Source organism: Spermophilus citellus, assembly GCF_964194105.1.
Source record: "Spermophilus citellus genome assembly, chromosome: 3".
In the NCBI taxonomy this organism is placed as follows: Eukaryota; Metazoa; Chordata; class Mammalia; order Rodentia; family Sciuridae; genus Spermophilus; species Spermophilus citellus.
In genome coordinates, this window is record NC_138184.1 from 19379871 (window position 1) to 19405119 (window position 25249).

Genomic DNA, 25249 nt, shown 5'->3' on the forward strand with positions numbered 1-25249 from the left:
GACACCTCTCAGGAGCTCCTGCCTCTGCTCTAATCTCTTCCACTATCCACTAATTATCACCTTGGTACATCTGAACAATGACTGAACCTCCCTGAGCTTCAGTTTTCTCATCTCTAAAGTAGGGATAATAAATCCTACCTACATCATAGAGTTACTGTGAGTTTTAAATATAATCCTATATGGGTCTTTTGGCTAGGGTCTGGTATATCATAGATCCTCAACAAATACATTCATGCATGGCCTAACAACATTTTGGTCAATGACAGACCACATATATGATGCTGTCCCCTTGGATTGCCTTGCCTAGTGCCACCATAGCCATCTTAATCTACATGATGTTGACACATTGACAATTGCCTAGCTACACATTTCTCAGAACACATCACTGTCCTAAGTAATGCATAACTGTGTTAAGTTTCTCACCCACTTTTCTCTAAACTTATTTTGGGCCTAAGTTTCAAATAAGAATGTTGGACCCAATTACCAATGTTAAAATCCCTCCCACCCTTAATAGTGCATAAAACTGCTCACTCTGTGGTTGGAACAATGAACTTTCTTAGACCACTATGTTGATGACTTCTGTTTTTCTTTTGTCATCTCTTCTTGCTCCTCTCCCTTTACAGTTTTCCTTTCTGCCGGATTTCTGTTCTCGCTACTAAAAGGCTCAGGGGTCACTCCAGTTGAATTGGGCTAATTGGGCTGCACAAAATAACTACACAAGAGACACAAATACCCTTTTCTTTGGGGTCGCTGTGACGGCTCCTCTGACCTTAAGGGTCCGCAGGAAGAGAGAGAGAGAGAGAGAGACAGCACGTGCTGACCCCTTTTATTGAGGAGAAGCTATTCAAATGAGGCAAGGGGTCAGGTTTCAGGGGGCTGAGTCTATCTTCATGATGTCCACTGTCAGCAGATTGACATCTGGGTAGGCCACACTCAAGGGCACAGTAAGAGAAGGGGACACACACACACAAGGCACTTCCATGGAACATTCTAGCCTAAACAGGGCAAGGGATTATATTACAAAGCAACAGGTGAGCGTAGCTTCACCCATGGGGCTGTAGCGAGACACAGTCACTCGAACCCTAGAAGAACAGAGCAGTCTAGCAGCATGGGTGCCTGAGGCCACACTGCCCAGCAGGGGAGTTAACTTAGTCAAGTGCGAGGCTGGTCTCCCACACCTTTCACTTAACAAGAATGAAAATCACTTCTATTCAGGAGCCTTCTTGTGACCCATTCCCCAAACTGATTATTTCATCAATCCAATTCACTGTTTTATCTACATCTAGTTTATTAAACATGGCTAATGAGGTGTCTGTCATAGGCTAAAATTAACTAAGAAATCTATTTCCTTTCCAGTATTATTCTATCCAGACAATTCCCCACTTTTCTCATTAGAAAAGTTGGAGCCATCGCCCCTGACTGAGTGCCACTAGCTAAGTCCTATGAGTTAAAGAGGTATTTCTAGTCTAAATGGTGGGGTAACTAGGTCAGGGACTGAGGACAGTGGCCAGATCAGTGCTTGGGCCTTGAACCAACCACAAGGCCACAGTTTTTTGTATGCTGTCGCCTTTCTCTTATGCCCATAGTAGACACTGCTAATTGAATGCATCCTGTTATACTGTGTCCAGCTTCAGAGGATTTTGCAATACACAATTTTCCAGCAGAAATTAGGTTAGGATCTAAGTTAAGCGTGGTAGTTCGTTAACACAAAGTTTTGAACACTGGTTTTAAGTTCCTGTGTTAATAAGGGGGATCAAAAGATGGGATATGAGGCCCAGCAACACCTGTTATTTCTCATTTAGCCCACTATATACAAAATATAACACGTAAGAATATAAATATTAGTGAGCTGGTTTACAACTCTTTTTCCGGACCAAGTCTGAATGCAGGCTATTTTACATTTGCAGAACATACACAATTCAACCCGAACAAGCCACATTTCAAGTGCTCAATAGTCACACACTAACAACGCCGCTCTCAAGATCCCAGACAGATGATTTGTGGGCACACATGCCCTCTGGAATTTCAAAGAAGGGCAAAAGTTCATCTGGGGCTGGCTCAATGACTCGTAAACGGAAGGCAGGACCTGCGGGAGCCGGCAATACTCGCCTCGTGGGGCATGCTGGGAGTCGTAGTCATGCTCGCCCATCCGTGAGGCCTGATGGGAATTGTGGGCCTCGGTCCCGCGGGGCATGCCGGGAGTTGTAGTCGCTCCCGTCCGCCCGCGGTCGGTGTGCGCGTCATGGCTGCTGGCACCGCGCTAGCGCCCGCGCGCTCTTCCGCTTGGCCCCAGAAAGTTTCGGTTCTGCGCGGCGGTGGACCCAAGACCGCGTAAGTGCCGCGGGAGACCTGCTGGACTTTGGGGGCGCTGGGACCGCTCACGATCCGGGAGCGGAGAGGTTCGCTCCTGGTGCAGCTTGTCACCTGTTGCCATTACTGTCCCCGCCCATCCCGGTTCCCCCACAGACTCTACCACAGACCCCGCTCCTGCTCAGCGGGCCCAGAAGTCACCCCTGGCCTTTGTGAGCTGGTCTTGGAACTTGGGCTTCCCCAGTGATTAGTTAGAAAGACAAACCCCAAACACCAGTTCCAAGAGCCGGGCCGGCCGCGGGGCCAGAGGAGCCCACCCTGTGGAGGCTCAGGAACTAGCCCAGGACCCTCTAGTAGAGGAGCACAGGTCCCCGAATTCCTGCTTGCACAGTCCTTAGGAAGCCTGGTTTCTGGCACAGCTCGTCTGGACTGCCCAGACTTTAACTTTGCAGGACTTCTGATGCCCCAGTTTCTCCCTTCTTCACAGAAGGGAACGGTTTGTCCTTCCAGGCTGGTACTCAGGCCATGGCCCATTCACTGTACCCATTGTTCCTTGTGCCCAGGTGCACGGGCCTCAAGGTAGCCTCTAAGTGATCTTTCTGGAAACCACCCGTTTGACGGTTTGAATTATCTCTATGGCTGCATTGGACCGGGACGAGTCCATGCTGTTGGAACCTAGGCTGGGGAGTATAGAGGGAGAATGGAATTTTATTTTTATATAAGTAAAGCACATGTGGTTGACACTTTACCCACGTAGCTTCCTGTTAATGCACATGTGTCCTCTGATGCCCCTTATCACTCTTACTTCGTTGTTCCTATTGGTTATCCCCTGGGGGGGGGGGGTGAAGAGCACTTGTTGACATTGCTTGTGTTGGCCAGAGCCTCTCTGTCCCTCTGCTTGTCTTACCACAGCAGTTTCCTTTCCCGACTGGGAAATGGGTCAGGGGATTTTTAGGGGCAGAGGATCAGGGCTTAATCTGCTCACTGCCCTCCTGTGCTGTGTGCCTTGTGGTCTCTCCTGCAGCAGACTTAATTCCCCTGCCATCTGCCTGAGGCTGGAAGCAGTGGTGGCAGGGGAGGGGGCAGTTGTCAAGCTTTGGGTTTCTGCTTTCAGTGTTCCCAACTTCTGAAATGGGGTTGAGTTGAGTGGGTGGCACTTGACCCTCTGTGACAATCACCATTATTAAATGCCTCATATTTGCTGTGGGCCATGGTTATTATCACCCTGGAAATCAAAGTGAATTGATTAGAAGCATCTGAAAAGCTCTTGCTTTGGGAGACAGAGGTTATCTGCTTGTGTTTGATGTGTTCATCTTTGTGTAGTGCTTCATTTGTTTTTAAAATTGTTTTCAATATTTTATTAAGAAAATAGATAAATGCAAAACCTTTGAAAGAATTCTATAAAGAACATCCATATATTCAACTCTTAGTATTTTACTTCAGTTACTTTTGCACTTGCTTGAGAGATTTTGGGATGAACTTTTGGCTGCTGCTTTGCCACTTGAGGCAGGTTTGGTGCACTAGCATGGGTATAGGGGCCCGATTTTTAGTCTAGTCCTTTAGGACAGCATGGTCCCCACATATGTTTGACAGGAAAAACCTGTAACAAAGCAAGATCAGAGAGGCTGGTGGCTTTCACCCCTTGCTGGTCATTGAGCCTGTAAGCTGCTGCCTCCAAAACACAGGATAGGTACTCAAGAAATGGCAGTCCCCTGCCTCCAACCCCCATTCTTAACTTCTCTTTATGAGACAGGTTTAGCTGATGGGTAACCTATATTTTCTGGAGATTCCAAAGACAATACTTTGGTAGCCCAGAACCGAGTGTTTTTAAACATGAGGCAGAGGAAGCATATCATCTAGGTATGGTCTCTTGGTGGAAACTGGTAGAACTTGGAGTTTACATTAATCACAAGCAGCAGGTAAGGGTCATTAACTGGAGTTTGTGACTTTAGAGGCACCTATAAGCAGAGATATGTTGATTATGGTCATATTGACATCTGCTCACCTAGTAACTGCTGTGTTCTTGTCATACTCAAAATAAACAGTATTAGAGCATCTATGAGCAATTAAATAAGCCAGTTGGTTAGGATTGGAATGTTTCTGTGTGTCTACCCATGGAAACACTGCCTACTTACTTGTTATTTTTTGATGCATTCCTAAAAATGGCTGAAGTAGCTGTACCATCCTGGCCCTATGGCTTTGGGAAAAGGAGAATAGCAGAAACTGTACCTGGTTGGGCAAAAGGAGTTTTCCCCTTCTTTCACACTGGATCCTGATGATTTTAGCTACCATCAATGGTCCTTCCAGTTCACATGGTTTCTGTGGCCCACGGACCTATTTTCATTTGGGCTAGATCCCATTTACAGGGACAAGGATGTGTACATCATAGTGGTTCTGAGGAAAGGCCTAGTTTGGTTATAGTACTGGAGCCTTGAGGTTATAAGTCTAGGGCCCAAGGGCTTATCTGGCCAGCCATCTTGGAAGTTTGGGGTACTGCACCCTTGGTATAGAGCAAGAAATCAAGTTGGTGGATCTCTTAGTGTCCAGAAGAAAACCTTGGAGCAAAAAAAAGTATTCCAAACAAGCCCTCAGCATTCATGAGGGTAGGCCAAGGGAAGGATTCCCAGAAGAGTTCCAACTCGGGGCTGGACAGTCAAACCAAAGGTGGGAAGTTATAATGGAGCTAGAAGGAATTTCCTAAAGCTGAACCTGTAACCTTAGGTGCTTTCCCAGGGAGGAGACATCTAGAAACCTGAGCCAAAGTTAGCCATTGAGAATGTCTCTTCTTCCCCTTTCCCACCTCCAAGGATAATAATTCTTAATCATTCCTTATGAGGGAAGGTGAAGGGTTACCTCCCCACATTACACCTGGAAAAAAACAAGGTAGGAAGAGGTCAGATAACTGCCCCAGGACAGACAGATTGCCTGAAAATAGTTTGCTGAGCTAAGTATATCTGAGTCCCACTCAGCCATGGCATGATCTTCATCAAATTATTTGTTGCTTAATAGGTAAAGGAAAGGTCACCTAACTAGTTCAATAGCCAAAATCTGAATAGGGTCCAAATTGACAAAACTCACCACTGACAAAAGAGAAGGCACACACCTTGCCTATTGCCATAGCTCCAGCCTCAGACCATCCTGGTCCTGCTTGGCCCTGCCCTCTGCCTACATAGCCTCATGCCCTGCTCCTCTGTGTCCAGGTTGTGTGCTTTCCTTGGCTTGCTTCTCTCCAAGGAACACAGCAGAACCCAGGCCCAGCAACATCTCCTCTCCACAGCCTGCTTGGGTCATGGTGCAGAGCCACACTTCCAGGAATGGAAAGAGACAGGCCTGGAGAGGTGTGTTGTTATTCTAGGCCGCCACAACAAAATGCCACAGACTGGATGGCTTAAGCAACAGAAACTTATTTTCTCACAGTTTTAGTAGTAAGAAGTCCAAGATCAAAGTATTGGCAGGTTTGACTACTGCCAAGGCCTTTCTCCTTGGCCTGAAGGTGGCTGCCTTCTCGCTGTGTCCTCACCTGGCCTTTCCTGTGTTCAAATATCCCTGGTATTTCTTTTGAGTGTATAAAGTTTCTCTTCTTATAAGGACACCAGTCAGATTGATTTAGGGCCCATCTTCATGGGCTCGTTTAATATCAGTGGCCTTTTTTTTTTTTTTTAGTAGATTTGGTGGGGTTTTATTTATTTATTTATTTTAATTAGTTTAGAATGCATTTGATTCATGTACACAATTGCAGCACAACTTTTCATTTCTCTGGTTGTACACGATGTAGCGTCACACCATATGTGCAGTCATACATGTACGTAGGGTAATGTCGTCCATCTCATTCCACCATCTTTCCTGCCCCATATCCCCTCCCCATCCCTCCCTCCCCTTTGCCCAATCACAGTTTCAGTTGCCTTTTTAAAGGCCCTCTCCTCAAAATACAGTCACATTCTGAGATATGAAAGGGGGTGGAAAGAGGGGAGACATAAGTCAACTCTTAACAGAAGGGTTGGGTTACAGATGGAGTGGTTATTGTTGTCCTGGATGGGCAAAGGCTTGGGTAAGACTTCCTTAGGGACCAGACTGTAGTGTGTATTCTCTCCCATCCAGGCTAACACCAGAAAGACCAGAGGAGCTGGTCAGAGGGAGGTGTGGGGAGCATAAGGCAGAGCTCAGTCTTGACAGAGGACACAGAGCATCTGAACCCAGAGTTAGGGCCCTGGCCACTTCAGGGCAGCCCAGGCCAAAACACTGCTAGGAGAAAGGAAGGGGAAGGGACCAGAGGATGGACCTTTCAGCCCAAGGATAAAGGGCCTCACGTGTCAGGTTAAGAGATGTGGAACCCAGATCTGACAGCAATCACCTGAGCTCTCAGCACAGCTGTGGGCTTTTTTATAAAGTAGAGGTGGAGATACACACTTAATTTGTCCCTAAATTATTCCTGAATCGTATGATTCCATTCACTTTTGGAATAATAGTTCCATAAGATTCTCATAATGATGACAATATAATATCCACCATTACATCCAGATGTTTAAAATAAATCATTTTAGTGAACATAAAAATAACTTGTGCTGAACAAAGCAATATTTAAAAATAAGAAGAATTGAATTTTGAAACATAAATTTGTTCCCCACATTTGGGAAATTATGATTTACATTTTTGGTGCATTTCTATGCCTCACGGTTTAGTTTGGTTTGTGGAGTGAGGATCCGTGTTTTGTTTTGTCTAACTCATTCACTCATGCAGCAAGTAACTTACTGAGGGCTTTGTATGTGCCAGAACCACATGAGATGTGAGGGAAATAATGAACAGCATTGGAGTTTACAGACAGATGTGAAGAACAGAAATTAAACAAGAAATTACTGTGGCGATGAACAGCCCCAAAGTTGGAGAAGGAGACCCTAAGACCCTGCAGTGGCAGCTCCAAGTCATGAGTAGAGAAGAGCTTGTGCCTTGTGTGTTCGCTTGTTTTCATAGAAGCACTGATTGAGCCTCAAGGGATTTTTCTCAATTGTAAGCTTATTGGGATATGTATTGTCTGTTTCTGAGCATAAGTTCCTTAAAGGCCAGGGCTCCACCCACCGCTCCTGATCATAGCTGTGGTTCCAGCTGCTAGATCAGAATAGCCCCACTATTTTTTTAGTGTCAAAAACACACCCCTTACCTGCCTGGCACTTTGTTAGCATGCGAGCTCTGTTAGCTCAAGAGGTACCTCCAGGCCTTGTTCGTGGCTTTGTCAAATCTTATCAAAGATAGGTCTTAATTCATACTGGGCTAGGCTGACCCCCTTGACACTCTGGTCAGGAAAGTACCTGGAGCATATGATTTTGGAGATCTGTCATCTTCCCCCACCTAGGTGGGGTGTGTCCTCTTTTGGGGCAGGAGTAGATGAGCCAGTTGAGTTTTCAGTCATTTATGCAGCTGTTTTGGTGACACCCAGATTTTCAAACCTTCTCCATCACCTTTTGGGTATTTTCTCTGGGTTTTCTAATGGCAGAACCTTGGCCCACGCCCTAAGTACACATGTGTGGCCCCTCCCTCAGGGCCACTGCCCACCTTCCTTCAAAAAGATGGTCAGCTTTTCTCAGGTTCAGAGCAACCCCCTTTGGGTTCGGATCCTCTTGACCCAGTTCTCCTGTGTCCATGGGCTGGAACCATGGCCAGTTTTGTATATGTACAAGGGAGTGACCAAGGAAGCAACTATAGTTGATGGGAGGGAGGAGGCCAATATAAGATGCAAAAAGCAATAGCAGAGTCCCAAGTCCTCACTCCCTCATTCCATATAAAAGAGAGAAGACTCAGTTAGCAAGGAGCACTTGGGAGAGATGACTCAGGCTACAGTTGCAAACATTTTAATTACAGGTCCCAGGGATTGGGTCACCCAGTGAGCCTGTATTCACGTGTGCCAAAGTGCCTGCCGCTGGCCTCTGGTACACTCCTGAGGACTTGCCACCACCCTCTTCAAGTTCTAGGGAGGGCAGTCTGCCCGCCCACCACATTTCAACACCTAAGCAAGCAGCATCTCCAGGCCTTCAAAACTACAGGTACCAGCTAAGTGTACCCCTTTCTATGGGTGGTCACTAGATAGATGCTATTGGGTGTATGGAAGCAGGTCAAGGCAATGGATTCTTCCAGAAAGGCTTACTGCTTTCCCACCTGTCTTTTTTTTTTCTTTTTTGGTCGGGTAGAATTTACAAATGGTATGCTTCACCTTGTTTGGAACTGGGGAGGAGTCCACTGAACATGTTCTCTCTGGGTCAGTTCTTGGCTATTGTGTTGGGAGCAAAAGTTTGAAGTCATGGCAAGGCTGACTTGTACTCTCCTCTTTCCTTCTGATCGCCTTTCTTATGTGGTTATTCATATACAGTATTGCTTCTGCCTGATCTAGTTCCTGGGCAACATTGTGAATATTAGTCATTTGCACTATAGTGTCATTAAGTCTACATGAGTCAGTTAGTGTCTTTGACTCTTAATTTGGAACTAATCTGCTGTGTCTATTGTGTAAGGCATTTAGAGCATCTAGGCAGGTATAAGAGTAATTTGGGGGTCAGGGAAGGGCCTTCACCTCCAAAATAAGACCAAAGCCATGACTAGCATCTTGGGTACTGGTCCCAGGTAATAAATGATAATTTTTTTAAAAAATGCATGTAGTCCCTTTTCCTCTTCTCAGGAGATTGGATGTTTTGGACATTCGGGATAGGCTTAAACTTTAATTTTGAGTTGCTGACAAGAAAATCCAATATTTCCAAAGATTTTATGAAACAAATCACTAACACTAGAAAAAGCTTTCCAGAGACAGTGATAAAGGATTTTATATCATGCAACAAGGGTCTTAGGTTCATGGAGGTGACTCGTACTTTGGAGGTCCTGAAAGGTATGGGAGCCCTGGAGTGTCCCCATCCCCACTGTTCCCTGAAGCACATATGGCAGTGTGTACGGAAACCCAGTGTCTCCCAAATCAGGAGAGCAGTTTGCTGATGGATTGTAGATGTCAGGATGAAGGATTGGAAATGTCAGGAGGATAGTAGAAGTCCATGGTCCCTCAACCAAAGAGCATGCTCTCTAGAGACACAGGAAACTTGACCATGTGGGCAGAACAGTAGTGTCCCAACCTGTGCCTTTCCTTGGTGAATAATGCCCCAGATCAAGGCAGAGGAAGAGGTGAGTGTTCCCCCAAGGGAGCTTTGATTTTTACTTCCAGAATCCCACAGCCTTGGTGGAAAAGTCCACTGTGACCCACAAGCGTGACAGCCAGTTTCTTAGAGTTCATTACCTTGGCGGTGACACAGGCTCATTGGAAAATGAGCTTGTGTAATCAGCGGCTGGGAACAGCTCAACCCATGACCTGGGAACTTGATGCCAGCTAAACACGCTATTTCGAAGGTCAGGTCAGACAGAAGGCCTCTTGGCTCAGGCTGACACAAGGGCAGTGCCACCAAAGCACCAAGAAGTCTTAAAGGAGCATGTTTCCATCTGTGTTCAGGCTTATCTCACCAAGATGCTGGCTTGGTTTCTACACATTGTTTCCCACAACCCGACTTGAAATGGGGCTGGTTTCCAGGAAAGCCAGCTGGTGGGGTGGTTCCTGCATTGTCCCAGCTACAGCCGGGATGAGTCAGTCAGCATTGTTGCTGCCCTGGCCTCCTTCTCAAGCTCCACCCACTCCCAAGTGTGCATCTCACCACTAGTGTTAAGTGTGCCCACAGGCGCAGTGGGCTTCATTTGATGATCATGGGGGATGGGTGCATGCATCTTCCTCCATGATGAGTTCTCCCCGAAACTGCAAGATCCTCTGAGTTGCCTCGCCCAGTAAGAGGAACAGCCTTCACTTTTGCTGCACCCTCCATAGGCTCCTCCCCTCCTAGGCTCTTGTCAGGGACCTCCCATCCATTTTTCAGGCTGGCCCAACTCAGTGGCCATCACAGATTATCTGTCAACCCTCTCCCTCTCCCAGGTAGAATTAAATTAACTCTCTGTCAGTTCCTATCACATGTTAAAAAACTCATCACAGTGCTCACTGTTTTTAAGATATAATCTAGTTATGTGAGTTTTGACAAATACATGCTTGTCAAGCATATAGTCACGTAACCGCCAACATAATCACGACACCGGACAGAATTTGCCTCCCCAGACTTTCCCTGTGCCCCTCTGTAGTCATTCCTTTCTGGCCCCTGGCAGCCACTGGGAGAGATCAGATCTCTGCCCACGTTTTGACTTTGCAAGAACATCTATAAATGGGATCGAAAGGAGGTAGCTTTCACAGTGGCTTCTTTCACTCCGCATAATGCTCATCGCTGTTGTGGGTATCCATGACTCACTCCTCCTCTTGCTGAGCACTTGTGAATTTGTCCCCTTACCTGTATCCCTGCCCAGGGCCCCTTGTGCCCACTGTGTCTGGATATCAGGATATTTTCCTGTTGTCTCCCCTGGGGCTGGACTGTGCCTTGAATGCTTCTGTTCCCCAGCTGGTGCACATGTGCTGGGGCATTGAGTATCCATGGTGAAGACCCTGATCCCTGTTTTCCCAGAAGGGGCACCATGTCTGTCTGGGCTTCAGGCCTTCCCTACAGAAGTTGAAGGAGCTTGGGCTCTGGCTCTCTCTAGGGCTCTGGCTGCTCCTTGCCAAATCACTGTTCACAGGTGACCTAGAGAGAAGCCCTGAGATGGGCAGGCAGGCTTCTCATGAACCACCCCTGCCCTCAGTTTGATGCCCATGGTGGGTGGTGCCAGCACTTGTTGTGGGAGGGAGGTCTCCATCGATCCCCTGAATCTCTGCTCTCTGGAGCTCGGAGTCATGAGTTACTGGGACTGTGGTACAGGTGTGGGCCTAGATACCTACCCCTCCTAGGGCAGAGAAGCCCTCTCTCTTCCTGCTTTGTTTTCACTGACTCACAGCCGCACTGGCTTGTTAGTTAAAAATAGGCGCTGGGCATCTCAGTCCTGTGACACAGGCCCTCCTCTTTCCCTGCTGACACAGGAATGCTTGTGTAAATATTTGGAGTTGCTCATGGTTGGGGCCATTTCCCTTCCAGGATCAGGGAGATGGCCACGGGAGAGTAAGAGATGGCAAATGCTAGAAACACTCAGGGTGACATGTTATTTGGGAGACACTGGAGTTGAGGGTGGTTTCTAGGAGCCAGTAGAAGTGGTTGGTCCTTTAGAGGTCACAGGTTTGAAATCACACTGAGCAGACTTCAAACTGCTCCTAACTCTCTGAGGGTCAGTTTTTCCCTTATAAATAGGGATGAAATTATCTATTCTACCAGTGTGATTGTGAGAATTAAAAGTGATCATGTGTGTAAAACACATACCAGGATGCATTGGATGTTTCAGGGAGAAATTAGAGGTTCTGAAGGGACTTAGGAGTGTCAAATGCATGCCCGGACCGCTTTTCCATGAGCTCACATCTCACCCTTTTGGTGTTCAATCACTACTGTGTCCTTAAATCACATTAACAGCTGCCCACGTCAGGCTAGTAACTCAGGACTCCCAGCAGGAGAGGACGGTAACTAAGCTTAAAATAGAGACAGGTCCCTTGATTGGTACAGGAGATGAACAGTCCCCCGGATGACAGGCAAGGTGGAGACTGCAAATCCCCAGCCTCAAGGGAGCCTCCTTCCTGCCCAGCAAGCCAGGCTGTCCTTGGTCCAGAAGCTCTGGGGTATGTGTCCTCAGTTCCTCAACCCCCCAGGGCTGCCTACCCAGAGTTACTGGCCTGGGGGGATGTTGGGTCTGTGGGAGAGAGTGCTCTGGCAGAAGTTGGCACCTTAGGCTTTGGGGAGCTGTACAAATCTGGGTTGACGAGGTCTAGCTGTTGTATGAGGGGCTGGGGGACCTGGCAGGGGGATGCATTTTTAGGGGTGGGCAATGAGGCAGTCCTGAACGAGAAGAGGGGGAGGTGAGCTCAGAATAAAACGAGCTGTACTATTTGGTTGATCGTGTTTCTTGTTAAGCCCCAAACCAGGTCACTGTGCCTGAATGTGTGTCAGAAGCAAAACGAAGAGAGTCCACAGAACAAGACCTACTCAGGAAGGTCAAGCCATCCTATTGAGGAAAAGCACCAGATGGGGTGACATTGTGTCCAGAGCAGAGGTCCTCTAATACTCTGTGTCTGTGACTGCTTCCTCCAAGCAGGTGCCACCATGAAGTCTGACCACTGCTGACCAGCCAGCCCCAGAGCACCAAGTTCCAACCTTCCTCCAGACCTACACGGTCAGGGAAGGTGGACTCACCATGGCTTCCACCAGCGCCGAGAGCCAGCTCCAGAGAATCATCCGTGATCTGCAAGGTTCGGTTGGGTTGCTGGGCTACCAGGTTGATTTTGAGAGACTGCGGCTGCAATTCTGCTCTTACCAGTTGAATTCAGCCCTTTCATCTTTGTTCACACCCAGAGTAATTGGAGCCCTTGGGACACATCACATTGAAATATTTGGGGCTCGAATATCTACCCTGTGGGAGACTGGGAGAACTTGCTTGGCGCTCCTTTCAGAGCTCTGTAAAGCCAGTTTGTAAACAAAATCAAATACCGACTCCTGCCTGGGTCTTATTTCAGTACTAGTCTTTGGCTGAGTCACAACCTCTGGACTCTGATGCAGTTGGCTTCTTTGCAGTGAATATTCTCCCTCTGAGCAGGAAGGCCAGATACCTGTCTGTCTTGTTTGCTGCTGCACCTAGTCTGGCTGGCAGATGGCCCTTTGCTTGTGACACCAGGTCTGGGCCTACTACTTTCCAACTTCCCCAAATGAGGAAGTTGGACTGTGACTGCAGCCTTCCTGCCCAGAAGCAGGGAAGGGGATGTGGATCAAGCCTCAGGAGAAACATTACTTCTCTGTTGGCCGCAGACTCAAGTCTCTCCCTTTCAGATGATGTGCCAAGGGGTCAGAATTTGGATACATTTCCTTCTTTCACCAATCACCAGGTTGGTCTTGCCAGCTTTTTTTTTGGAACTCCAGCACTTTCTCTACAACACAAACTGAAACTGACCACTTCCTCCATGTTATTGAGTCCCGATGACACTTTCTGATAGTTCATAGACCCAGGTACCTAAATGGACCCAGGTCCTACCCATCAGACCGGGTCCAGTGAGCAGTCTCTCATACCAAGAGTCACTGGCCTAGTGTAGCTAGAGTGCAGGCCACAGTCCTCATTGTGAAGGTCCAAGGTCAATAAGATAGAAATCACTTTCTCAGACATATTGCCTCTTATTGATAGTGCTTTGGGCCTCAGATAGCTAATTGAGCATCCCTTATTCAAAATGTGGACCGGAAGTATTTCAGACTTCAGATAGTTGGGATTTTGGAATATTTGCATAGATTTTACCAGTTGAGCATCCTTAATCTGCAAATCCAAACTCTGAAATGCCCCCAAATCCCAAACTTTTGAGGGCCATATTTTTGGATTAGGATGCTCAGCCTGTAATTACATGGCATTGCATATGCACAGGACTGTCATGCACATGTCTTATCTGAGTCCTCACATTTGGTCCTGTGAGGTAAGTGCCATTATTACTCCCATTTTGCAGATGAGGAAACAGGCATAGAGAGATTATGTAATTTACCTAAAGTCACAAAGCCAGTGGTGAACAGAACCCAGGTTTGCACTACCAACAGCCTGACAGTAGTCTATTCTTTTAACCACACAGTCTGCTCTCTGCTAAAATGTTAGGTGCTTTTAAAAGAAAAATCTACAGAGATGCAGAGAAAATAAAATGACAGCCCCTGCAAATCTGAGTTTGTTGCTGACTTTCAGAGATTTCTCCACCAAGTAGGAATCTTCTCTGTTTCAGTCTCTGTTCTCAAGGATATCTGTGGGACCCAGAGGTCCTTATTGGGAGGGAAGAGAGAAAAAGACAGGGCCCTCAGGCTGAGCTCCTGTCCCATCCATCATCTACGCCCTACGCTGGCTAAGTCTGATCACCCCCAGCCAACCCCTAGGTTGGTCTCCATGTCTCTACAGAACCCATAGAGCAAGACTTTTTCCTTTTCTCTGCCAGTAGAGGTCTTGACAAGCCCACAGGTTTACAGCACTCACTTGGAGTAGCGCATCCTTAGCTGAGACACTCTTGTGTGTCACACCATGCAGCTTCTGGGTGACAGTAGCTTCGTGGGCTTTGGAGTTGGGCAGGCATTCCAGGCTCTGCCTTTTAACCCTGGAAAACTCTGGACAAATCCCATCACCTTTCCAGTGTGCACTTGCTCCCTTTGTGTGCCAGATGGGTTTGATGATGACACCTCAGGATCGTTGAGAGAGTCAAATATGAAGTTTTCTGTAAAGCTATAATTATTCATAATTACTACATTTGGATTGTCAGAGATTAGAGCTGAAAATTTCATATCCAAAGGCTCCTTCTTGCAAAGTGTTCAGGAGTTCCCAGAACTGAGTGTCTGCCCAGCCTGCAGAGGAGGGAGGGTGGAGGAGAAAGGCTCTGGCTCTCAATGCCAGCTGTAGCAGTCACTCCAAATAGGTCACAACTGGACAATAATCACTTGTCCTAAGACTGAGTCTCAAGAACCTGTCTTCACCATTTGCCCACTTTTGCTGATTGGATTTTCAGCCAGCTCAGGCAGGCCTAGCGACTATCCTGGGCAGGTGTGTTTAAACCATGGTGCTTGGGGGCAGGGGTAGGGGCTTCTTTTCTTTGAAGAGTTATCAGAGAAGAAGGGGGTTTTGTCCAGCACATCCCAGCTGTCTCAACTGAGCAAATGTTTCCCATATCTAAACCAACTCCATCATTTGACAGTCCCTTTGTCCCTCGGCAGAGGCAGTGAGTGAAAGCCAAAGGTAGGTTTCCCTCCTTTCCAACAGGGAAGTCAATTATCTTAGAAGTTAAGAGGTACACTCTGAAGTCAGAAAGCCCCAGAGAAAAAGCAGGTTTCTTAAAATGGGGATGATAATATCAGATTTCAGAGATTCAAAGTTGTGATTATTTTTTTTCACATTTTAACAATTCTGAAGTTGAGATGCATCTTAAAAATCAGTTGCATCTTGAATTTGTTGAAATAGAGCAACTCTGGCTTTGCAGTGTTGTATAAATGAGAAATGTGTGCAAGGTCCTGGCCCTTCCGAGGCACTCACTTAACAGAAGCAGATATTGCTGTCATTGTTATTACCTGTACTATTATTTGTGCCTCTAGGGTGTTCTGAAAGCCTGCACTTAACCTGAACTGAGCAGTAGGACTATATTGAATGCGATGGTCTATACCCCAAAGGTTTAAGTGAAGGGAATTTGGTCGTCATGTAACAGTATTGGAAAGTATTGGAACTTTTAAGAGGTAGGGCCTAGTGGGAGGAGGTTGGGTCCTGACGGCCCTCAGAAAGGATTAATGCTGGTGTCTCTGAGTGCGTTGAGTTTTACAGGAGTGGATTAGTTCCAATGAGAGTGGGTTGTTAGAAAGAGTGAGTCTGGCCCCTTCCACTATGTTATGAGGCAGCCAGAAGGCCTCCACCATTGGGCAGCCCAATGGGCCCGCCTGTTCTTTGTCTTTTAGCCTACAAAACTGATACCAGGTCTTTATGTCCTTCTCATTTAATATAACATTATAAGACAAGGATTGCCTTATTTCAACAAATCTAAGGTGTTTAGATTGATTTTAAAGGCGTATCCCAATTTCAGAGACGTAAAAATGTAAAATAAATAACCTAACCTCTTGGTTTATAAAAGTAACCAAGCCAGGTATTTTGTTATAGCATCACAAAACAGACTAAGACAGTGAAGAGCAATAAATATGGCCAGAATAAAGGATAAAACCTTCTGGAAGTCAATATTAAGGGACTAAATGATTCATTCACACATAAACATCCCTAGATATTTACATGCCTTTTACATTTCTAGGGTTGCTTGCTATCACTAATCACTCCTCTTGCTTTCTGGGTTATTCCCACCCCTTTCTCTGACTTCTTTCTCTTTCTGGTCACACGTTCCTGTTTGTTGTCTTTAAAGATGCAGTGACAGAACTAAGCAATGAGTTTAAGGAAGCAGGAGAGCCCATCACAGATGACAGCACCAGCTTGCACAAGTTTTCTTATAAACTTGAGTATCTTCTGCAAGTAAGTGACACCTGTCCTGTGTTGATTTTGGCAATGTTGTCTCTTGTTTCCCTCTTGGTGACTTATCAGCATTGAGGATATGATACCATCAGGAATATCAACAGAGCCATTAAGCCCACAGTTAGACTCAAGGTCAAAGCCAGAGCTCAGTCCTCTTCAGTGTGATTCTCTGGGGAAATCAAGGTGTTACTCCTTAGGGTGGTTTTGAAATTGAGAACATTCTATAGAAATGTAGGCATCTCAAGGCAAGTCACAAGGCCACTGTACAACAAGAATCTTAACTTTAGCGCAGTTACATGGCCCTTTGAGGGTTCAGTGAAAGCTGTGGGTCTCACCCCAAATAGACGTGTATGTGCACACCCAGTCACACAGGCAGATTCCAAGAGTGTGAGGACCCTCTGAGGATTACCTGTAGGCCCCTGTTTTAGAGTCTTGCTGTACCACGTGTGGGCCAAGACCAGCAGCACCAGCCTCACTGGGGAGCTGGTTAGAACATTCCTCGTTTCCACCCTGACCTACTGAATCAGGACCTCCCCGGTTGGTACAAGAAACTTTGTTATTTTTAGCATAATTGTGGTATAACTCTTGTGCCTGTTCAAAAAGCACTCTAGAGAACAGCTGTAGATGTGGAAAAACACTGAAATAAGGAGAAAGGAAATGAACCTGAAATTATTTTAGGGTAGTGGTATTAGGCATTGTAATTTTTTGTTTTGTTTTGTTTTGTTTTGCTTTTTTCAAATCTGGATTTCTCACAGCTTGCTTCCATAATCAGAAAAAAAAAAAAGAAAAAAAAAAAAGCTCTAATAGAAAGAATCAGAGGAGGAAAAGGCCTGGGGTTGAGGGCTTGCCTTCCTCATGCCTTCAACTACTTCTTTGCTTGGCTTTACAAAAATACTTATGGACTTTTGTTGTTGTTGTTGTTAAGCCCATTTTGGTTTGGATTTGAAATGACTCAGAGCTGACATTTACTTGAATTTGTTCTATATGTATTAGAGTAGCCTTGAAACTTAAAGATTTGAGTAACTGGGATAAAATGTCATCGCCACATTTCCCTAATTTGGGGCATAGTTAACATTCTTCATGTTGACTCAAGACTCTTTGCTTCTATTTATCACGTGTGGACAGCAACCAGTGATCTTCCACTTAACTCTCTGCGAAGAAGTCCCTTCAAGGGCTAAATCTTTCGTTACTCCTGAATCTCACTAGTTGTATGACTTTGAGCCAGTCTCTCATAGCCTCAGTTTCATCATCTAAAAATTGGGAATTAACATACTCTCATTTTGTGATTAATATATCTTGGTTTGCCTTAAATAAAAATAATGTCAATAAAGGGTCCCCCCCCCCCGCTAAAACCTGAGAAGCTCTTTGTTATAGTTTATCATTTAAATGGTAGAATGAGCAATAGGGGGTTTGGGCCCTTTCTGTGTCTCTTTTCCAACCCAGTTCGATCAGAAAGAGAAGGCCAGCCTCCTGGGCAATAAGAAAGACTACTGGGATTACTTCTGTGCCTGCCTGGCCAAGGTGAAAGGAGCCAACGATGGGATCCGATTTGTCAAGTCCATCTCGGAGGTAAGCTGAGAGGAGTAGCAGAGGACCCCCTGGCTTCCTCTGGGTAGGGTTACACATCCTTGCAGACACCTCTGCTGCCAATTGCCAAGTGCAGATGTGGGGGTTACAGGTGAAGAAGTAACAAACCCAGCCAGGCACACTCGGCACCCACTGTTGGCTTGGCTCAAGCCTAGGGAATCACCTAATTGAGTACCTGCCAGGCAGAGGGGTTGCTTGGTCCTGAACATCTCCTGGCAGGGAGGGCCATTCACATTGTAACTCTCTGCTCATGGCACCCTTTGGAGGTATGTCTCTACCTTTAAACATAATAATAATTTAATTCTTAGAGTTTGCTAGGCTACTTTCCCTACAGTTCACCCAGGGAACTTGGATTGAAAGGAAGAGACTGAGGTTGGATCTCAGGAACATTTCATAGCATGCTGGTGTGGTAAGCAGCTTCCTGCATCCAGAATGCTGTGGCTTTCCATTTTACAAATCTCCTGGGCAACAAGCACGCACACTCACACTTGACCCACACACTCACAACCTCTCCCTCTCCGCCTCTCTCTCACCCCTACCCCCAGCGAATGTCTCTCCCTCCCTCTCATGAGCTAGTTCATCCAGAAGTGAAGCCCTGAGCTTTGGGGCAGGAGGTCTAAAGGGTCTGTGCATTTCATCTTGTCAGCATCTCCAGAAAGGGAGAAGTCACTCTGAAATCAGCACACAGGCTCCTTGGCGGGCCTCCTGCAAAGGCTGAGGCACTGGGGTTCTGAAAAGAGCTGCCCTCGCCCAGCCATGCCAGCTGGAGCCAGGGTGTTTCTTCTTATGGAGGATGATGGCACCAGATATGCTGACTTCAGGGCCTGGGCATTTCCACCAGCTGCACCCAAGATGGAGAGCAGGGTTTAATGCATCAAAAATCTGGAAGGTTCCTGTTGTCACTCTCCTTTCTTCAACCTCCTAAGCTACTCCCTCAAAGTAACCAAAGCCTTCAACTGTATGCCTTTGAATAGCTGAAGTCTGAAAATAAATTAGTTTTAATTCCCATTCCCCAGCTTTAAGCAATGTATTTTTGGCTAGTTTCATCTTTTCTCATAAGACCTTTAGACAAATGGAGGTCATGAAAGTGGACCTTCCAGAAGCAAAAAGCACACTTTGCAAATGGTTTTTTGGTGGCTGGCATAGGCTTTGCCTCCTATAGGGCCAATTCTTTCATCTTGGTCACAGACTGTGCCCTGTGGGGTATCACTGGTAAGAATGGCTTGGACATGGCTGAGCTGGGTGACCTGCTGGTACTTGGATCAATCTCAGTAATCACGTGTGCCCTAGATCTTCAGGAGAGATGATAGTGAAAGTTCATGGCTCAGAAGCATTTTTAGGGCCCATTAGTTCCCATGGGGTAAGAGATAACCATTTGGATTACAATAGGAAAGTTCTAGTAAGCCGCTTCCAGAAGTTCAGAAGTGGGCTCTCCTTGGACTGTGGTTTATCACCATGAACAGGGTGCATCTTGACATCAGGCTTATGGCACAGTTTAAAGCAGAAACTGTGAGCAGACTAGTCTCAAGTGTCCTGCAGATGCCTTCTCCTGTGCTGCTATCATGTCTCTTCTCAGCATAGTACATGTGGGTTCTATTTAGATGCTAAAAAAAAATAAGGAATTAGGTAATGAAAGTGGACCCAAGATCTAAAAAGGTAAAAATAAAAAAGCTATGTAGTTATTTTCATTTGAAGTACAAAGGAACCACTGTTCCCTTCCCTAAAGGATGTTTAAAAACACCTTTTAAAGTAAATGGTTCCCTTTTTATATTATATATATATATATATATATATATATATATATATATAATCAGTTTAATGAGCTTGATTAGAAACATGGCCTCAAATGTCTGCCATTTAAAAGGTTTTACTGTTCTAAAGGCTGTGATATTGGTCAATATGCCAAGAATAAGAACAGGCTCCTGATTTGGAAGCTTATAGTGGAGGGCTGGGGGGAGGGGGGTCTTGTTAAATTCTGCAGGGCTGTGGGGAAGTGTGTTTTGCTCACCTGTTTCCATTGGCCTGAGTTTCCTGATTATCCTTCTGAGCACTTTTTCTCACCTCACTCCTCAGTGGAAAGAGTATTTGGACATGGGAATGTCATTGAGAGTCTCCCCTGGGCCTCTGTAGAGGTCACCTCTCTGTACACATGCCATGGCAGTTTTTATAGAGTCAGTAAGTCAGGCCACTGCCAGCCTTCACTTCTGGGTGTCCTGACTATACACCAGACTCACGTGGAAAATTGTCACAGTTTCTGTAAGTCATGAGGTTTCACACCTTTTTATTTTTTAAAACCACTTCATGTTCTACTATTACTTCCTTGAGTTGGCAGTAAGAAGACCTAGCTCTGAGCTAATGGTGTGACAAGCTGCTGGATGTTTACATCATTCATGTGCCAGTGCTTGAGGCGCCAACGCATATATCCTGTGTCCACCCAGGGCCTCAGTTAACATCTCCATAGAATGAGGTTTAGGACCTTCTTTCTGTGAAACCACTGCTACCCCATCTCCCACCACATTCCTGACCTTTGAAGCGGGTCAGAGGAGTGGGAAGCATTGGTCCCTGACTCACCCCTCTTAGCCAGAGCCTGAAAGAATAGGTGCATGTGGTAGTTTGGGGTGCTGCGGGGTGGGGGGAGCAGTTTGAATCTCACCTACTTCAATTGGGCTTCTAGGGCTGACCTATCAGAAATATGAATCCTAATTTGCAGACTAGTCTCAAGTGTCCTCTATAGCTGGCCCCTTTATTCCATCTGTCTTGGCTACCACGTGCCCCCAGCTGCCATGGTTTGGCTGCCTTGTGGCAGAATACTCCATACTCTGACCAGAATACTCCGTCACCATCTCAACAGACTTCCAGAAATCTCCTCAAAAACCATGTTGTAAGTGGTAACTTGAAACCTTAAGACTGTTCCAATCAGACCTCGTCTTTCATTTGAATTGGTTTTGTAGTTTGGACATTGTAGTATGGTTTCAAAGACCTGCGTGCCTCCTGGGCCCTTCTGTGCCACCCAGCACTGTGTGACGGGCCTCCTGGAGATCCCTGCTCACACCCCCTGGGCATGCTCTGACTAAATACAGTAAGATGGCATATCTGAAAAGAAACCAAAGCAACCAGGGAAGTGCTGACAGTCGTGTGAATTTTATGCATTGTTTTATGGGGACAGAGGAGGATATTATACATGGTGAACCCCCCCCTCCTCCTCTGCCTTTGCCCTCTCTTCCTTTTTTCCATGTGCCCCAGCGAAGCCCCTGAGGCTTCTTCCCTGTACCTGCCCCCAAACACCTTAAAAACAAGCCCAACAGTAGCCAACTCATACCATTCCTTCGATTCCAAATTAACATTCCAAATTAAAGAGTTTCATGTTTGACCCAGGAATTCTGATGGAGCATAGGAGGGAGAATGTCATTCTAATAGAATCCACAAGGATTTGAGAGCATCTCATTCATATATCTTCCTTCACACGACTGCAGGCCTCTCGATTATTGTCAAATGAAGACCTGCAAGAATTGACCTACTGCAGGCCTCACTCTGGAGTGACATTATCAAGTGCTTTGTGTCCTTTGAGGGACATGAGTGAAGCCACTGTGTAGGGTAGAATTGAACGAGGTGTTCTGCCCTGTGTCTGGTTTTTGCAAGTCCTCCCTTGGGCCAGGTCTGTATTTGGAGTCAGCTAACAGCTCTTCCTCTCTACGTAATCTGCTTTGTCTAGCTTCGAACATCTCTGGGGAAAGGAAGAGCCTTTATTCGCTACTCTTTGGTGCATCAGAGGTTGGCAGACACCTTACAACAGTGCTTCATGAATACCAAAGTGACCAGGTAAATGCAGGACAGTTTCACCCTATACCACTGAGATACGAACTGACATCCCTTCTTAATAACAATGACAGCTCCTCTAGTAGTACCCATTCATGTCACCTGTAGCAGACACCTGCTGCGTCCTTCCACATCCATCGTTCTTCTCTGCCCCTCCTACCACAGTCCTTGAGCATGGGGGGCAGGCAGCCCTGAGTTTGTACAGGCGAGAAAAGGGAACTCAGTCCAATTAAACGCCTTTCTCTAGGCCCCCCTGAGCTGAGCTGTGGAGTCAGAGCTTACAGCCAGGTCTCCTAACTCACAGTGCCAGGCAGTTTTCTCTACGGGTGGCGGCTTTTGGATGTCAGTGTCTGAGGACAGTTGCAACCTTGGCCTCTCAGTAGAACTGCCTGTTGGGTTTTGAACTCCACTGAACCTGGGTCCTCACCTGCTGCAGCAGTCAGCACCTACCAGTGTATCTGGGCTTCCTGGAGAGCATGAGGGGTGGCTAAGGGTGTGAGCTGCTGCAGGGCCCAGGTTGTCTGTGTCAGCCTTAGTCAGGAAGAGAAGAGGGAGGAGAGAGACTGGATTGAGAGTGTGAGGAATGGGCACTAGATTAGGAGCTGCAGACCAGCCACTACAGCTAGACCTCTTTGGGTTTCCCAGCATCCATTTACCAGCAGTGCCTCACCTCTCCCTAGGAATGTTCTAGTTAATTAAAGAAATCACTTTTGAATTAAAAAAAAATCTATCATGAGAGGATGTTTTGTTTCATTTGTCACCTTCAAGGTTGAATAGCTTAAGGACAGACTTCTTTTGCTGGTGACAGGTCTTGTGAGTTGTGTGAGTTGAAAACATTTGCCTGTTTGATTTGAAGAGTAGTTTTCTCTAGATGTTTGGTGAAGATCATTATGAACAGCTTGGCTTCATCACAGTCCTCAGACATCAGCCATCACAGTCCTCATCAGCATTATCTTTTTTAGTTTTTGTTGCTTCATGTGAAACAAAACAACCTCTGCCTCTAAGCTCAGTTGATATTTCTGGCTAGGTAGCTGTTGCTTGGCTTTTAAACTGGTGTCTGAACAGAAATTAGCAGTGAGCTAGCTCGGTGTCTCATATTTAGCTCTTGAAAGGAATAGAAGGTAAGATTACTTTTCAAAAGGGAAGTGTTCTGTCAGCCAAAATTGCCATTTCTTGGCAAGTAACTGAGATTTAAGGCTTTTCACATCCTCTTTGAGAAATAGGTATAAGTAATAAGTGAATAAACATCCAGATCATGGTAGTGATTTCTTTGATGAAGAACAGGCTTATTTCAGAGTTACATACTCCTACAGTGAAAATGAAATTGGTTTACATGTGTGTCTTTTGTTAATTTAGTAACCCACACATTTTGTTTTCCTCCAGCGACTGGTACTATGCAAGAAGCCCCTTTCTGAAGCCAAAGCTGAGCTCTGACATCGTGGGCCAACTCTATGAATTGACTGAGGTTCAGTTTGACCTGGCATCGAGAGGCTATGATTTGGATGCTGCCTGGCCAACATTTGCCAGGTACTTAGAGGAATCACTGGTTTAAAAAGTCAGGGAGAGACAGGGCTGGGGTTGTGGCTCAGAGATAGAGCATTCACCTACCAGGCATGAGGCACCGGGTTCAAGCCTTAGCACCGCATAAAAATTAAAAAAAATAAAGATTAAAAAAAAAAAGTCAGGGAAAGAGATGTTTGAAGTGTTGAAGACAGCCACCAATCCACTCAAAGCAATTTTGCTTGCTCAGTAAATTGCATCCAGGTTTGCACCCCTTCTGCCTGTTAATTTTGCAGACTTTGGTGAGTCGTGACTAAGATAACATCTAAAGGCTCCAACCATAACCCAGCCTAATTGGCCATGTGGTATGAGTCAGTAGCGATGTGAGGCTTAGGATTTTTAGAAATTTTAAGGGACTTGTTGGTGTGGGAGTAAGGGAGGTGGATCTGGGCTTTTCCCCATTGTGTTTGCCCATTGTCACGGAGGCTATTTCAGTTGTAGGAAAGGGAACAAAAGTCCCATCTTATCTCTTGTCAGGGTTGCTGGAAAGATTGCTGTCCCTCCTTTTTTTCTGTCTGAAGGTCAGCAAGCCAGCCAAGGTGTGATGAGCACACCATCAGAGAGCTCACAGTGTGAGGAAACAGGATCAGAGGGTAGAGGAGCTGGTGGGCAGCAGGGCCTAGGCACCAGACTCTGGTTGAACTCAAGCTAACATTCATTATTGTGTTTTGCTTTCTGCTAATAGAATTTTCTAATTTCAATACTCCTATAGTTTATTAGGAAATTACACCTTTCTATGTAAGGAAGAGTACTGATTCTAATATGATAGCCATATAGCAACCACCAAGATTTCATCTCAAACATTTGGCCACATTAAACTTTAATTTTGAGTCATTATAGAATGTTTTAAATGTTGCAAAAATAGTACAGAGTACTTATCTGGCCTTCATCCCGGTCCCCAGTTGTTAATATTTTATTGCAATTGTTTATTTTTCTTTCTCTTTATATGTATAGGCTGGTTTATTTCCTAAGCCATTTGAAAGGAAGTTGCAGGCTTGATTTCCCTGTTCTCTTAAGTACCTAAGTATAGTTATTAAAATTAAAAAATTAACACTGGTAGGATATTGCTGTCTTTTCTATGGACTTTACTCATACTTTACAAATTGTTTCCATGTCTTTTATAATCCAAGATCCAGTCCAGGATCACATGTTGCAGTGATCTGCCTCTCTAGTTCCCTTTAACTTGGAACTGTTTCTCTTCTTTGCCTCTCGTGTTGCTAGCATTTTTGAAAAGTACAGGCTAGTTATTTTTTAAATCATCCCTTCATTTCAGTTTGTCTGATGTTTCTTTGTTGTTAGATTAGGTCAAGCATTTTTTGCAGAAATACCTCAAATGTTGTGTCCTTCTCAGCCCAGTATATCCGGAGGCACATGATGTTGATTGGTTTCATTAAAATAGTATATGCCAGGTAATGTAATCAGCATGTGTCCTATGGGGAGATTCTTTGAGATTCCTAGTATCCTCTTTCCCAAATGTCTCTCCTCTAGTAGCTTCAGCATCCTGAGAAGTCTTAACCTGAAGCAGTGATTACCATCACACTGATTTTCTAACTCCATCATTCTTTCTTCATTATTGTTGGCATTCTGCCATAAGGGAGACCTTTTCCTTCTTCCTCGTTTATTTATTCATTTATATCCGTACTGACTCAGAATTCACACTTGATTCAGTGGGTTGCGTTCTGTCGATGTCATTATTCATTTTGAAACTTAAATTGTCCCATCCTCAGCCACTGCGAGTCCCTTCAGGTGGGTGCTTGTTGGGGCTTTTCAGAAATAAAATGCCATACATTCAGCTAAAAGCCCCACTCCACTGCCATCTTCCTCTTTTCCTTTTCTCCCTTTCCAGATGTGGTTACAGCCCCATCGTTGATGCGTGCAATTTCCAAATGTTCTTGTTTTTTACTATGTGCGTGTCCATAAATGTTTTGACTGTACATAG

The 25249-nt window shown here is 45.6% G+C and overlaps 1 protein-coding gene across 3 annotated transcripts in view; it reads left to right on the forward strand.

Moving 5' to 3' along the window:
• Window positions 1-2175: 2175 nt before the first annotated feature.
• FYCO1 (FYVE and coiled-coil domain autophagy adaptor 1) overlaps window positions 2176-25249 on the forward strand; it is a 75501-nt gene continuing 52427 nt past the window's right edge. The window contains exons 1-6 of one of the 3 annotated variants that reach the window (XM_081284880.1): window positions 2176-2331; window positions 12436-12589; window positions 16241-16347; window positions 17791-17916; window positions 21647-21753; window positions 23134-23277. In XM_081284880.1, coding sequence (XP_081141006.1) covers window positions 12535-12589; window positions 16241-16347; window positions 17791-17916; window positions 21647-21753; window positions 23134-23277 — 539 coding nt within the window. In that variant the 5' untranslated portion in view covers window positions 2176-2331; window positions 12436-12534. Of the gene's footprint in view, window positions 2332-11832; window positions 11967-12311; window positions 12335-12435; window positions 12590-16240; window positions 16348-17790; window positions 17917-21646; window positions 21754-23133; window positions 23278-25249 lie in introns of those variants that run through there. The other 2 variants (XM_081284881.1, XM_081284882.1) reach the window with 2 other exon arrangements.